At 39.1% G+C, this 15,809-nt stretch overlaps 1 protein-coding gene across 1 annotated transcript; it reads right to left on the bottom strand.

The window, feature by feature from the left end:
* Positions 1 to 604: 604 nt before the first annotated feature.
* LOC139721981 (ADP-ribosylation factor-like protein 6-interacting protein 1) lies at positions 605 to 11,287 on the bottom strand. The gene is made up of 6 exons (XM_071633308.1): positions 11,273 to 11,287; positions 9,834 to 9,973; positions 7,123 to 7,242; positions 1,942 to 2,059; positions 1,283 to 1,367; positions 605 to 908 (listed from the first exon to the last, which is right to left on the bottom strand). Exons 1-6 carry the CDS (start codon positions 11,285 to 11,287, stop codon positions 793 to 795), a joined length of 594 nt encoding a protein of 197 aa, XP_071489409.1. The 3' UTR covers positions 605 to 792.
* Positions 11,288 to 15,809: the final 4,522 nt, after the last annotated feature.

Raw genomic sequence — 15,809 nt, 5'->3', positions numbered from 1 at the left:
CATTTAAGATTATCTATTTGCAAGGCAATTTGTATCTCGGGGATGCGTTCAATGAAGTGATCATATTTTGAAAAGTGTGTTGGTTCAACAAGGAGGATGTTGAAGTAGACTGTGGTTTTGTAAGTTTGACAGTCCATGTGTACAAGAATCTACCAGTGTCGTGCATTGACAAGAAAGTGTGTTCACCTTTAGAAGTAGCTACACTGTACATGCCAGCTTCTTTCCGGTAGAAAAGACAAGACCGAGTACAGTGCTGTATGCTACGTTTCCACACAAAATGGCTGATTCTTTCGAGTGTACATTTCACATATGGCTGATCATACAACCAACATGAAAATTATACACTTGAATTGTGCTAACTGTAGATGTAAAACTTTCAACTGTTGCTGGAGGAGGAGGAGGAGAAGAAGAAGAAGAAGAAGAAGAAGAAGAAGAAGAAGAAGAAGAAGAAGAAGAAGAAGAAGAAGAAGAAAACTTGCTACATGATACCAACTTGTGCATGTAAAGCTCAAATACTTTCTAAGACATACTTTGAAGCCATAATGTAGCAACATGCAGTGGAAACATATGAACTGAGAATTCTGTCCCATTGCAAATTGGGAAACGCTGTTCTCGTCACACCAACAAAATGTCCAATCACACACAGTTTGTCCAATGACCACTAGTCACTGCCAAGTGGACATTGCAGAGTCTGTCCATTCTGCCCAGCCCCCTGTGGGAATGTGTGAGGAATTATACATTACAGTTTGCTATTGCAACTTTGGCAGGGAGTTGGTGGTGGGTTACCCTGCATCAGTCCTTTTTTCTGTGTCCTTTCATGAGATCCACAAAGACCTGTAGCAGCAAGGCGAAGTATTTGGCCATGATGCCTCGGTACACCAGACCGGGGAGGAGGACAAGGAATATGGCTGGAAGAAAGGCAAAAAATAAGGAAACACAAAACACGGTCAGCAGTAGAGGTTTGTGTCTACCAAATACTGGCACCAAACAAATCTACATAATATAGCTCGTTATCATGACTAAAACAGCATGGATAATTTCATATAGCACTGTTACTGTTGTTTATATTGATCATTACTATTGTCACTTAAATCATCATAGTTTTCATCATGGTCATCATTTTCATGACCCCTATCAAAGTCACCATTATCATTATCATTCTCAAAAAATCATACTCAACACCTTCATCATTTTCATCATCATCCCTAACATGATCATCATTACCATCATTGTAACCACCATAGGTAAAAGGCTTCACTTTACGCTTATAATGGAGACTCACCTAGAAAATAAGCAAGTAACAGGCCAGGAATTGCGTTTCCCAAAAATGCGATCGAAAGCAGCAGAATGGAAGCTCCAAGGAAGTACTAGAAGATGACACAAGGGGAGAAAGTATGTCAGTCTTGGATGAAGCATGCATGTATATGTATACCACAATTGATATGACAACTACAATAAATGAAGGATGCATCACTGATAAAGGTTCCACTGGCAAATACAGTCATGAGCATGGAATAATAGCTGTAGAATACAATGTAAATTCTCTTCCCTGAAAGAGGACACTTTCTTGATATCACTGTCGGTCATTTGTGTGGCTGTTTATTCATACAATTATGAAAAAAAAAACAACAACTCCCCACCAGGTGAACATAACTGAAATGTGTGATCAATTATGACTTTTAAGAAGCCAGTTTTTGTCTTTCATTTTAGCTCATTCAGCCATTAAGTCATTGGTATCTTTAAATTGTTAGACAAGACCTATAAAACAGTCATAGGATAATTTCCATGTTTAGTCTTATTGGTAGAATGTTTTTACCTTTGATGTTATGATGAACTGCTGAGCATGGGACTCAGTTTGGGTGTTGTATTTAACTTTAAGCCTATATCACTCTCAGCTTATTTTCCATGGCCCCATTCACATGAAATTTCTAAACCACTTACATGAGTGGGTCTTGCCTGCCTCAGATTCACAACCCAATGAAGGAGGGCGATGCAGCTGTTTCTGGTCGACAGGAGGCGCTTGCAGCACTTCTCATATCTCTCCTGCTTATAAGCTGACCTGTAAAGAAACAGAAAAATTAAAATGACAACAAAGTTGGGGAAAAAAGTGAATATTGTGAGGCTAACATAAGGCAAGTCTAACGAACATCTCTAAATATCCTCTCCCTTACAAACTTCCTCCATCAGTTCATTCGGAAATGCTGAGGCCTGTAGCAGGTACACTATGTATGTTATTTTTCTGTAGATAATACAAATAGATAGTGCATCTTGGCTTTGAGCCAAACAAAATTGTGCAGTTGAAGCCATGTACTTGATTTGTGGAGTCACAGTCAATCACAGAGCTGATAATTTTCCTTTCCACAAATGTAGGCTTGTAATGTACATGACAAGGAAACTGAAACCCCACACAACACAAACCTATTTGTTTTGCAGAAAGTGAAAGTACATAAACTATGAATTAAAAAGCCATTCAATGTTAAAGGACAAGTCCACCTTCATATACATGTGGATTGAGTGAATGCATCAATATTTGTAGAACACATCAGAGAAAGTTTGGGGAAAATCGGACAATCAATTCAAAAGTTATGAATTTTCAAAGTATCTGCACAGTCACTGTTGGATGAGAAGACTACTACAGTGTATGATGTCATATGCGTACAACGATATAAAAAAAAATAAAAAGAGAATTTCACAAAACTTCTCTTTTTGAAAAAAGTGTTCATTTCTTCGACTTGTTACTGACATATGTTAAGGGTAATATTATTCCCCCTGCCTTCTGAAAGAGAGAAGTCAAGTGTTCTTTTGTTATGCGAGAAAAGTGAAAATATGTCGAATTTTCTTTATTCGTTCTTTATATCGTTGTACACATATGACATCACAAGCTGTAGTAGTCCTCACATCTAGCGATCGCACAACTGAAACTTCAAAAATTCATAAATTTTGAATGGATTGTCCAATTTTCCTCAAACTTTCACTGATGTGTTCTGCTAATGTTGCTGCTTTCACTCAAATGCACATGTATATGAAGGTGAACTTGTCCTTTAATAAGATAGACTTCATAACATAAATTACAATCACACAAACAGAACACTTCAAGTTTAAGTGAAATTAAGACATAAAACAAGTTCAAGGTTCTAAAGCAAATTTTAGGAATTTCAACATGTGCACAAAAGGGTGACATTACTGAATAACTTATGCTAATTAGCTGAAATGATTATGTCATTTCCTCGCAACTGTCATATTGGTTAGTAAAAGAAAAATATCATCATCTCATCTACTTCAAATGCATTTCATGAAACAGATAAAATTCTAAAGTTCCATAACTTTTTATTTCATGTCTGATTTTCATTGGAACCTCCACTGTTCTGTTTGATTTACATGTACCAGGACCCTGTTTTATGAAGAGTTAAAATTTATTATAAAGTTGATTTCAACTGTAAGTCCATGGCAGCCTGTGTGGTAAGGAAATTTTTAATCGATTTTGTCTTTTGATAAAACGGGGCCCAGGTCTACTCTATTTATTGAAGTCACTGAAGTAATTTCCCCTGCAAAGTGCTGTTATTTTCCCAAATGATAGGACATCAATAGAACTTGTGTAACTGAATAACTTAGTATAACTTTCCATAAGGTCAATGAAACTTGAAATATTGAGGGGCATAATTTCACTTTAAGTCAAATCAATGGAGCACTTCTTCCACACTACTGTACGTATGATACTGACATGCAGGAATACCCTCTAACTTTGACCTGTTGTGTAAACTAATTGTTGCAAACACACAGAGCCCTTTTGTGGTGCACAGCTGTAGATTAAAGGAAGGATTATACAGGAAATTGCTTTGAAAGATCCTCTGTAAAATAAGGGGGTAGTCCATTTAACTGAGTTCTATCTGACAACAGCAGGATATGAGTAAGGTCATAACACTGTGACAAACATTCATGCATTCACTACACACAAGACTCAATGCTGTTGCTATGATCACTTTTCTACCCCCCCCCCCCCAACTCTTTTCTCCTGAAAGTATATACACAAAGTATGTTTCATATCATAAACCACTAAAAATATTTGCTCATGTGCGCATCATGTGGCTGTGACAGCATACGGCCTCCCTTCCCCTTCCCCAAAACTCTGCATTCTATTTATAACTCAGACGAGGATTTGTGGTGAAGCAGCCCTGTGTGTGCTTGGCAACCAACACTTCTGTCTCATACAATACACCTGATGATTCCTGTTTACACGATAGTCGAAGGACAGAGCGAGGGAGGGAGGGAGGGTAAAAATTGACGGTGATGGAGAAACTGGATATCAAGACCTTACCAAGCCTCTTGTTTTCAGCAGGGGGAAGCATGTGACAGTTAGGATATTCCATTTACCAATTCCTGACACACTGTAAAACTTAAAAATGTAAGCAAGAATGCTTTTCCACAATGGGCTAATTTTGGGGAACATCACTTGTTTATGATTTCGTACATGGGACACTATGCAAGCATCGCCATTTTCCAGAAATAATCACTTAAGACTTCACATATTACGTCTAATGTGAAACTGACCTTTGTTTTTTGAACACTGCAATAAAATATCAGAAAGTGTCTCACAGAGTATATACACACATAACAGATTTGCCAGAAACTGTTCCTGAGTCGAAGGTGATTTCATGCTATATATTTAGGAAAAGGAATCGATATACTGTACTTTCCAATCCAAACTACAAAGACAGAACATAGGCTTGCTAGATTCCGATAAGAGTACATGTGAATGACACATTTTTCATTAAATCATTCACTATTTCATGACTGGGTATGATGATAAAAGTATTAACTGCACTTAAAAACCCTGTCACATGACCTCGTCAGTTCACACAATTACTGTTCAAAATGCTTTTTTTTTTAATTACTCCCCCACAGCCAACAAGTCAGTGGACATGCAAAATCTGTGAAGTGTCAGCACTCTCTGTTCTTGAGTTATTCCTTTACACTATAAAGCTGCCTGGTATCTTTAAAAGTGTCTGGAGAAATTGGCAGCCAATGCAACATCCTGCTGCACCTAGCCTTTTGCAAAGCCCCTCCAACTGTAGTCAGTGCCAACCATTCTCGGTATCCCCAATGCGCAGAAAAATTCTGCACACGCTGAAGAGCCCTGTCACAGATGCACTGTGGGATTCCTCGGTGCCATTGTCGCTTCCGGTTGTCTTGCGCGCGTCGCAGTTCCCATACGATTCAATGGAGTTATTTTTCTGTTTTTACGTTGTTACTCCTTTTTTTTCTTGGCTATAACTCAGCTTTAGAAGATTTGAAAGTTTCTAAATTTTACTGATTTGCGGTCACTAGAGTCATGGTTCACTACTGCAAGGCTTCAATGTGCTGGTCATATGATAGAAAGCGAAGAAATCTTAAGCAAAAATACCCCTGGCTAAAGACAGAACGTGACGTGAGTGCACATGCAGCCAAAACCGGGGCAAGTTTGTCCCCTGAGCTATCCCATGCTGCATCTAAACGCTGCTCTGCGCACCTCACCTAGGTACTGGCGATACCGAGAATTGGGAGCAAAGAAAGCTGCAGCTACACTCATGAATGTGAGGGCCTTTTAAAGATCCATGAATGCGAGTAAGATTGAGCTTGCAGAAAGCTTTTAAACTAATGGCTGGCACATCACTCCTGTAGGATAATGCAGCCTGTCACTTTGACCGATGAAATTGCTATCATTTTGCTGACATTGCAAAATGTATAATGCACAAGCCTCTTTGAGTAGAGCTCTGCTGACTGGGCATGGTGTCTGCTACCAAACACTGGTAGCAAAATGTTGGTTATTCGAAGGTGAAACTTCCTAAGAAACTCGGACAGGTCTCTACAGGCTCTTTGGCTGGGACTTGCCTCTCACAAATGGCCTGACTAAAGTCTCAAGTAACAACCCTCTCCTCCCTTGGCTTGGAATTTTCCCTATTGCATTACAGCTCTCCGAATCCGAACGCGTGTGGCGCTCTAATTTTCTTACCTTTAATTCTTGGGATATAAACTTCCGGTTATGAACGCACGATGTGTGAATGTACGCTTTTATGCACATTGGACACCGAAGTACTAGCTAGTATTCATAGATTGCATCAAATTCTGTCTTATAATCTCGCGAATAATAGAGTTATTTTCTAATCTGTAACTTTACATTTGATAAATGGGATTCTTCTGCGAAGCGGCCCAATGCTGGGCTGATGATGCCAAATGACATGATTATGGAAAATATCCATAGATGAAGGATGCGACATGGCTGAGTTCCCAACAGACAACGTTCAGCGGAGAGCGTGGAAAAATCTGCTTTGCAGGAAAGACCACTTTGTCCTGAAGTCAAACTCGCATATTTGTTCGAGACATTTCTAGAAAGGAATGTACGATCAAAGATCCTACACTACGTAGGATCTTTGGCACGATTTTCGAGAACCGTAAAACCGGAAGTATACGTCCCAAAAGCGATTGATGAGATATTGGTATCGCAAGGTGATATCCCTTGATATCGGCTATATGCGATAGGGAGAATTACTACAGCAAGAGGGCCTGTGACATAGACTACTCTGCATCTTGTTGGTGAAGTGTTGGGACTACCAACCCCTACATTAGGCAAGTGGCTTGCAGGCAGGCTACAGCCTACACCCACAATCTTATGATCACAAGACCATGATACCCTCCACAACACTGCACGACAAAACAAATTTCTAATTGCCAACTTGCCTAGTGTACTGGGAGAGTGTAAATTTTTGCAGTGTGGAATTTTCACACATTTTGTGCGATCAGAAACTAGCATGAAAATCAAAGTATGCAAACATTTTTGCTTGCTATATGCACCACTTTGTAATGTCTTGATTCCTCTAGATTAAAACCATGCAAAATTCTTCTTACTCGGCAGTGCGCGAAATTATACACTTTTACAGCGACTAAAGCTCACTTTTGAGCAAACAGAATAAGCTTTTAACAGACACTTGCCTGTAAAAAATGTGGGCCTCTTGGACGAAAAAAGAAGGCTTTCAGGCAAGTGGAAGGACTATTTGTACATATATCACTGTGTGTGTGCGTGTGTGTGTGTATGTCAGGGACTCTGATGACATTACAAGGACAGTTGGATGAGTGTAAATTACTTACCATGGCTGTTTGCTGAAGTACTCTTTGAACATGCTAGGCACTAAGAAATCCAGTAGACACACCAGCATGACAAAGATAGATGCAATGGTGAGAAGTGGGGGTTGAAGCAGCCAAATAAACCTGTGGTCATAGATCAATGGAAAAGCCATGTAGTCAATTGCTCTACTGAGCAAAATTTATCACTTGTCCTATTACGGTCAAATGATCGTAATAACAGCTATTATCAATGTGTTTTTACCTCATCGTTATCATGACTGTCTTCTCAAGGAGCACTTATGCATCAACTATACCGATTTATACACACTAACCTCATCATTGCCACTGTATCAACATTAAAGGGACTGTACAGTACTGGTTGAGATAGGGATTCATGTTTTGAACATTCCTAAGTGAGATAATGAAAAGCCTCTTATGAAATATGAAAGAGCACGTAATTTTAAGAAGGATTCAACGTTTATTTGATGAAAATTGGTCTTCAAATGGCTGAGATATCCAAAATAGTGCTAATAATAAAGGGCGACATGCCCCAACTTTATTAGTATCTCTACGTTTCACCTTGTTTTTGGATATCTCAGCCATTTCAAAACCGATTTTCATCAAATAAACTTTTGATACCCTTAGAACTGCACTCTCTTTGACATCTCATAGAGTGGTTTCTGAATATCTCACAAAACGTTAAAAGCTAAATCTTCACCTCGACCAGAACTGTACACACCCTTTAAGAGCATCTTCATCATCATCATTAGTCATTGCAGCTAAAGCAGTACACATTATCAGCTGCACAAAAAAAAACACCAATGCAACATCACCACATCATTATCGAAATTTATACAGTTGAACCTCTCGTATCCGGACAAGTCGGGACCGGGGCTCATCCGGATAAGGGATTTGGCCGGATACGGGAGACTCAATGCTTTATACATGTACATATACAATACACATGTACTGATGTAGCCCATTGTAGTACCACATGTAGTAATGTGTATACTGCAACCTTTTCATTGTTACATTTGGGGATGTTTCGGGATGTTGAAATGTCTGAAGGTAAGCAATTTGGAAGGAAATTTGATGCAATGTATGTTAATCATATTGGAAGTAATATGTAATTCATGTGTGTTTGGGTAGGAGTTCTCAAGGAGTTGGGAATCCCCCTTTCTTCCCGTAATTATTAAAAAAAAATCACGGCGAGATTGCGTCCGGATAATAGAGAGATCCGGATAAAGGGAGGCCGGATAATAGAGGTTCAACTGTAGTATGACCTGACTTGCATTAGATCTACTCATTTTTATGTGACCTCCACAGAAGCAATAAATTGCATGAAAGAAATCAACCATGGGATGGACAGTGTTAATTCGTGTCCATGGGACAAGGCAATGAGTGCCTTGCCCAGGGGCACAACAGCTCCAGGTAGGGGACTTGAACCGGGGACCTCGTGATTAATAGTCTTATGAGTCTATCCACAGAGCCACAACAGCTCCTCAATCACAAGTTGTAGGAGTCTCAGCATCAATGTCAGTAGTACTGTAGCAACATCATCACACTTACAGTACCATTATGACATGGGATATCAGACACTATTAGTAGTGTCACTAACATTAACACCACTATAGCAACAGTAGCAATACATTGTACTGGGTACCTTCATCATGATTTTAAAGGTAGCAGTAGTAGCATCATCCTAATCATCATTACTATCACTGTCATCATAATTATCATTCTCATCATCGTCACTGATTCCACAGTCATCATCATCACCTCAGTCATCACCATTAGAATCATTATCATTATCCTAATCTATCAATTGATCATTGTTGTCACTGAAATCATCATCATAGCTCACATCATCAACTGTTTCAAACTTTTAAGCAGCAGATACCCATCCAAGAAAAAATTTAGTGCAGAAAACAAACCAACTCAAAATGAACACATTCTTGCCATTCAAAGTTAACACTTTTTAAAGGCACATGGTCCCGGTGGTTTAGTCAAATGCGTACGCGGGCGCATGGCGCAAGTTTCCTATAGAGACCTGCGCTATCGACTCCTCTTTAGCGCAGACGCTGTGACCCACTTCCCCGAGTCCGAAGAAGTCCGATTCACTGTAGTCAGTGGTCCGATCACAGTACGGCTCATGATTTGGCTGAGCGGGGATGACGGCTTTAGCAAACTTCTTTTGTGATGTCATGATAAGAAGCACATATGCACGCACCCTGGCATTACTACAGACTGTGTGACGCGCAGAGAAGACGACCAAGGCAATGTTACTTACCAACACCTACGCGCTTTACTTGATGACAGCTAAACTTTGGCAATCTTCGTATCAATGCTAACGGTGATCGGCAGTTTCATCAACAGCGCCCTCTACACTACCGGGACTATGCACCTTTAATGTGGCTTTGAAACCACAAAGTGCTTATCTTGTCTTTTTCTTTGAGGGTATCTCTGACTACCAGTCCCAAAAGTTTTTGTCCATGGATTGTCAAAGCAAACACTTGTTAAAAGTAGAATTTGAACATATTACGAGAAAACTAGATGAAATACAGTCTGAGTGGAAGGCAAGAAGCATAAGACAAAGTGAAGGAGAGGGGGGCCAAAATGTGACCTCATTCTGACATCTTCACATTTCTTCTGCAAATATGTATCAAAACAAGCAGGAGAAATGTGCATTCAAGAGCAGATGTCACACATCACACACATCATTTCACACAACTTACAGAAAGATGACGGTGATGACGCAGCACATGATGTAGGGATAAGTCTCATGGTCCCAGTTCAGCCAAGTGTCCACCTCCACCACGATGTGTTTCCAGTCGACCAGCCTTCGCTGGAGACGCTCCAACTCTGTACCCATCTCCTGGGTGGGGCAGCGGATCATGAGCAAGAAGGAAATGTGTAATGTTTGTGTGGTATGGCATGCATTGCACAATTACAACTTTTCAAAACTGAAAAAAGGAGGAAACAGAATTGTAGAATTTGACCTACAGTTAACTGTATGTCCTTGCTAAAGTTTGCTATCTTACATTGACAAAATTTACAAAATTCAGATTAAAAAGATGATGATGATGATGATGATAATAATAATAATAATAATAATAATAATCTAATAATAATGATGATAATAATCATAATGACGACGACAACAACAACAACAACAATAACAATAATAATAATAATAATAATACTTTTTAAAGGCCAAAGCTGTGAAAACACATTTCTATATTACAAGTGCACATGGCAAGTCCAACAAAGTCATATCCAGGCTGGTAATTTTGTTTCCTTTGATGATTTAGTTTTGTGGGTTCTTTTCTTTATTTCTTTTATTTATTTATTCATTTGTATTCCACATAGCAATATGGAATGCAGAATTGTGTGACTAGACATTCAGATCTAGACCTAAATCTAGTTATACTACATTCATGCACAACGTTTCAGGGCAAAAATCATACCAGAGATTTAGATCAATCCATATATTGCTAACAAGAATGTCTATTTTGCAACATTTCAATTAGCATACCATGTGCATTCACTTGCTGCCCTTTCAAACACTCCTTGAAATAGTATTTAACAGTGCAATTATCTACAAATCCTCTCTTTTCTTTGCTTTTTAAACACAATTCCATTGCTGAAAGTACCAGCATTTAATTTCAAATGCAAATATCAAATGCAGCATTGCAACTGATTCTGATCAAACGCAGTCAAAGTTGCGGGTGACACTTTGTCTTTATTTCACGCAACTACAAAATGTATGGTTGAGGGGTCTAGATATCGCGCACAAAAATTTGTGATGCTCTTAGTATAGAAATTATTCTACAATCGTACCTGAATTTCTCAATAAATATCACGAAAATGCAGAAAAATCACCTCCCAGAATCTCCTGATGATACCATGACGGAGTAGTGCGCTGTCGTCGTTTGTATTTTTGTATGTCAGACTCAATTTTATGCGCTCAATTTCTCGGGGTAAAGGTCGCGCAGCTGCCCTATGTAGTTTCATGCGTGAAAATTACGAATTCTATCGGCTACGAACCAGACAAGCGAGACGACGCGTCTAGGCTACAACATCCTTAAAACAGATTTTAAGCTAAGGTAGGTAAATTGCAAGGTAAAAAATTGGAAATTTAGTGAAAAATTTGTTCGAAATCAAAATTTCTTACCTGCTTCCTTCTCATGTTTAGCGGCTGTCAGGTATGTTTATTCCATGGGCGTATCGGCAAATTTTGCACTTAGTCCTACGCGTAATATTGCTTGCTATACGCAGTTTCGCTATGCGCGACCATTAAGTCCCTGCGCGAGATCTAGTACCCTTACTACACCATGATTACGTTTGTGAAGTTGCGTTCAATCGCAAGTCATGTTTCTACCAACAGGGCCCAGAAGCATTTAGTACAGAAGCCAGCATACCCTGATATTAACTTCAACACATTTGCTGGCTTTCAGCAGAATGTGTGCCTCCATCAGAAATATGTGTGTATTTAGACAGGGCTGCACTATAACCCATTTTTCCTACGGTACTGGTCCAACTTGTCCGTCGGACCAGTATCACTGTTAGCCTTAGGTAGGCGTGTAGGCCTACCCAGTTAGTCCTTTTTTACTGGTCCATTCCTGAAAGTTACTAATCCGACAGTGATTTTTACTGGTCCTGGACTAGCTGTCGGACCAGTGTGCAGTGTTGTTTACGATGATGATGTTGATGAGTAATGTATGCACCCCGATGTCAAACTGCCTAACGTTAGAAGTTTTCTAGACACATTTCTAGAACCTCTAACGTTAGGCCCCTAATTCTAGTTATTTCTTTGCATGCTCACAGCAATGTTTATTGCAATAATTACGGCAGTAGAAATATTATTTATGGCCAAAGTTGTTTCGTTCGTACTGACATCTTAAAAAAGCTGAAACATGTGAGAATTTAATATTTTACTAACTTTTAGAGGTCAAAATTGTGTGTGGGCCCTTTCTGCTGGGTTGCCCACAGCACAATGACTGCACTTCACCTTGCACTGTTAGTGTTGTTATGTGTGGTTGTGTCCTGACTACATTTTTCAACCTTCGTTCTGTCAAAAGATCAAAAGCATTAACTGTTAAAGAGGTTCTACTTGATAATCTACTGTCCTGTTGATAGCTGTATAACTTACCGGTACCATATTACGAAGCTGTTCCTAGATCTAGTTCTCTTCTATGTTCTATGATGTTGTTGCAACGGTGAAACAGACGGTATTTACACCACCTCGGTCGACAAGCAAGCGCGCTGATCAATGACAAATGGGAGGAAAGCAAAAGAAGTTTCATTGGCGAAGTAAATAAATGTTACCGTCCGTCCACGGATGACACACAACTCGCTGACTTTTGGCCCTCTGAATATGAAGTCAGTATTCTTTTCAGCGTCCTACGTATACGTCGACTAGCAGTGTTTACAACTTACTCATATCCTACAGTTTACTGTATTAGCCTCTGTTTACACTCAACTCACGAAAACTGCAACCCCCACAGTACACTCGCTGTATGCACACAGCTGATACCATAACGCCGGTATGAATGTTGGCCGTGTACTACATACAGATGGCGCTATGAAAATTCCGGCCTTGGACGTGTATAAGCCACAGAACGCGCTAGCGTTGGTGGTGCTGTCGGTGATGACCACTGAACTCTTATAGAGCTCAGTGATGATGACAAACCTTGCGCCTACACATATAATCAAAACTACTACTTTAGAAAAAAAAGCAGCAACAACAAACAAACAAACAAACAAAAACAAAACTATTCACTCATGAACATCATGTCCACGTACATGAATACCCAGCTGCAGTAGTGCCCTGATTAAGAAACGGGTCCTACTATTAAATTGACGCAAACTATAATGCAAACTAATGCAAACTCAATGTAACCTCAATGCGAACTACTAATTAATGCAAACTAACGCAAAATACTAATTAATGCACACTAATACAAAACGTTAGCGGTGAAAATTAGGGTGAATTATGACAGCACCTGGGGCCTGTTTCTCTTCCTGGGCCACTTAGTCGTCTCGAAACAGATATCGATCAAGTAAATCCATCCTTTCGAGGAATGACTAACGTCACGTTTACTTCAGTACTTGCTACTTTAAGCATCTCACCTCAGCAGTCAGCAAAAACTCGGAAAACCATTTTATAGAAATATCATCGAATTCATATTTTTTTTTTATTTTGCTTTCAAAATTCAGAAAATGTAGAACAGAATGAGGCACAAAAATACGGATTTTAATGATCGATCATTAAGGGCCGAAATACTAATTAATGCAAACTCAACTCAAACTCCAAGACACAACGCTATCCTATGTAAAAACCACGTATATCGATTACAAATATTGGAAAATGACACCCCTAAATATTAGGCGTTACAAAAAACATTTCCCACTTTTGATCCTTAATAGTTCAAAAACTATACTGTATATCAAATAACGCTGACATTGATATGAGTAATAGCTGAATAGTTTACAATTTTGTTGGAGGCAATTTCAAAATGACAGCATAATTCAGTTTCATTAAATTAAACATTAATTTTTCAGCTAGGTTTCAGATTTTGCTCTATTATCAACCCTCTGTACAAAACTTTAACTTTGCACAGAAGTCAATTGGTATGTATGGAAGCAAGGAGGTTCTAGAAACTGGAGTCACAACCGTCTTATTTCCTTTACTAGATGTTCGAAGCCGCCGCTCAAAAATATTTGAAGCATGTGGCAAACTGGATCTGCCGCTTCAGATAGGAAGACAATTGACTCATGTCTCATTGCATAATCACCAGCCCCTTTCAATGGAAGATATGTCTTTGTGATGGTAATTACTTTTCGCTATCCCTTCTTATAAAAGGTAGGTGGTACAGACACGAGGATGCGCGAATAGAAATTGAGCAAAAAAATGCTGAAATAAAGATGAAAATTACTCGACTGGGCATACCCGGGCACTAATCTGATATATCTATTAATAAAGAATTATACTTCAAGATTATTCCATATTAGTTTCATTTGTGGAAATTAAGCGGAAAAGACTAAGTGATAAAAGCAGCTTTCCAGGATGGTACAGTTTTAAACATTTTCACATGATACAGCTCTGATTTACACTTTTGCGCAAATTTCTGGACGGATTTGACTTTTGTTTTACATGCTTTATCATTATGTAATATTTCATTTCATTTAATAAATAAATAAATAAGCAAAATAAGGCCAACATCATGATAACGTTCTTCAGATTGCTCACCAAGACGGCGGCTTGGAACATCGATCATCAAAGGCACAAGTGCACCTGTGGAATTCTTTTGTACATCAATAGAAATCTGACAACTGTTTGAATAATTGCAGCCAGTTGGAACTTTAATGTATTAAACCTCCTTGATGGAGTAGATGTGTAGTTGACACCCAGACAATCAATGGTCCTGGACAATGACCAGGATTTGAATGCTACATTATTCATGAGAAATCCCACTATCACAGCTAGTCTTTATTCAGTGGTGTATGCAAGCACATGGAAACATGTGCTTACTTTTTTCATGTGCATGCATTTCACCCTTTGCTAGGAATTTAAACTAGCAGTGCCCAGGTAATCCATCATGAATAATTAATAAAGCATTCATGTGCCTTGGAGCACAGCTCTGAACAGGTGGTATCCAGGTCCATTGTTCAGGGTCATTGCATGTACACACTCACATACACGTCATTAGTTCCTGTGTAAAGTTCAGGTTTTGTACAGAGGGTTAAAATTTGACCAAAATCTGGAACCTAACTTTGAAATTAATCATGGATTTCATAAAACTGATATAGGGTTTCATATTCAAATCACCTCCAACTAAAATGTACACTATTCAGCTATTGCTCATATCAATGACAGTTTTATCTGATATATAGTTTTCGAGCTATTAAGCATCAAGAGTGGGAAATGTTTTGTGGTTTTTTTTTGTAACACCTAGTACTAATTAATGCAAACCCGAAGATACAACGCTATCCTATTATATGTGAAAATCACCTATATCGATTTAGACCGGGGGCCCAGAGCATTTATTCAGCTGAAAAGGGTCACACTTTTTGATGGTCTCATCATGTATGGATGCGGCCAAGGGTCAATAAAATGAATTGCTGGCAAGTCACATCCTGTACCGTAAGCCTAGGGGCCACAAAAAGGGACCCCGAAAAATGGATTTATTCAGCCGAAGGGGGTCACGGACAAAAGTTGGTGGATATTGTTCCTTTGGGTGTACTTATCATGAAAACAGCAATGCCAGCTATTTTATCCTGTACGGGGCCCCAGACAGTAGCCCCAAAGGGCCCCACAAATATGGTGTTATTCAGCTGAAAAGGGTCACGGCTAATTTCTTTTGCAATGGAAGTAGTTCCCATCAGAGATATCCAAAACACCAAAGCCAGCTATTTTATCCTGTACGGGGCCCCAGACAGTAGCCCCAAAGTGCCCCACCCCCTATAAGCCCTATACGTACAAACACACACACACACACACATTGACTTTATTCAGCTGATAAGAGTAACGGCTAATTTCATTTGCAATGGAAGAAGTGAAGAGTTTGTTTGCAAAAACCGATATGTCCATTTTTGAAGATTTTGAAGTACGGTCTCTGTCATAAAGTACAAAATAATACCTTTTAAATGATTATATTGGTCACTACATAATATTATAAAGGTGTATTTTTGAAGTTATGGTCAAAAGA

Source organism: Diadema antillarum, unplaced genomic scaffold (genome assembly GCF_040938485.1).
Source record: "Diadema antillarum isolate AM-2024a unplaced genomic scaffold, OU_Dant_1.0 scf00000154, whole genome shotgun sequence".
Taxonomy (NCBI): domain Eukaryota; kingdom Metazoa; phylum Echinodermata; class Echinoidea; order Diadematoida; family Diadematidae; genus Diadema; species Diadema antillarum.
This window is presented reverse-complemented; position numbering and strand designations above follow the sequence as displayed.

Coding starts and splice junctions, on each gene's coding strand:
- LOC139721981 (XM_071633308.1), bottom strand. Junction 2,060..7,122: donor TACTTCAGCAAACAGCCATG/GTAAGTAATTTA, acceptor GTTTCTTTACAG/GTCAGCTTATAAGCAGGAGA. Junction 909..1,282: donor GTTACTTGCTTATTTTCTAG/GTGAGTCTCCAT, acceptor CCTTTCTTCCAG/CCATATTCCTTGTCCTCCTC.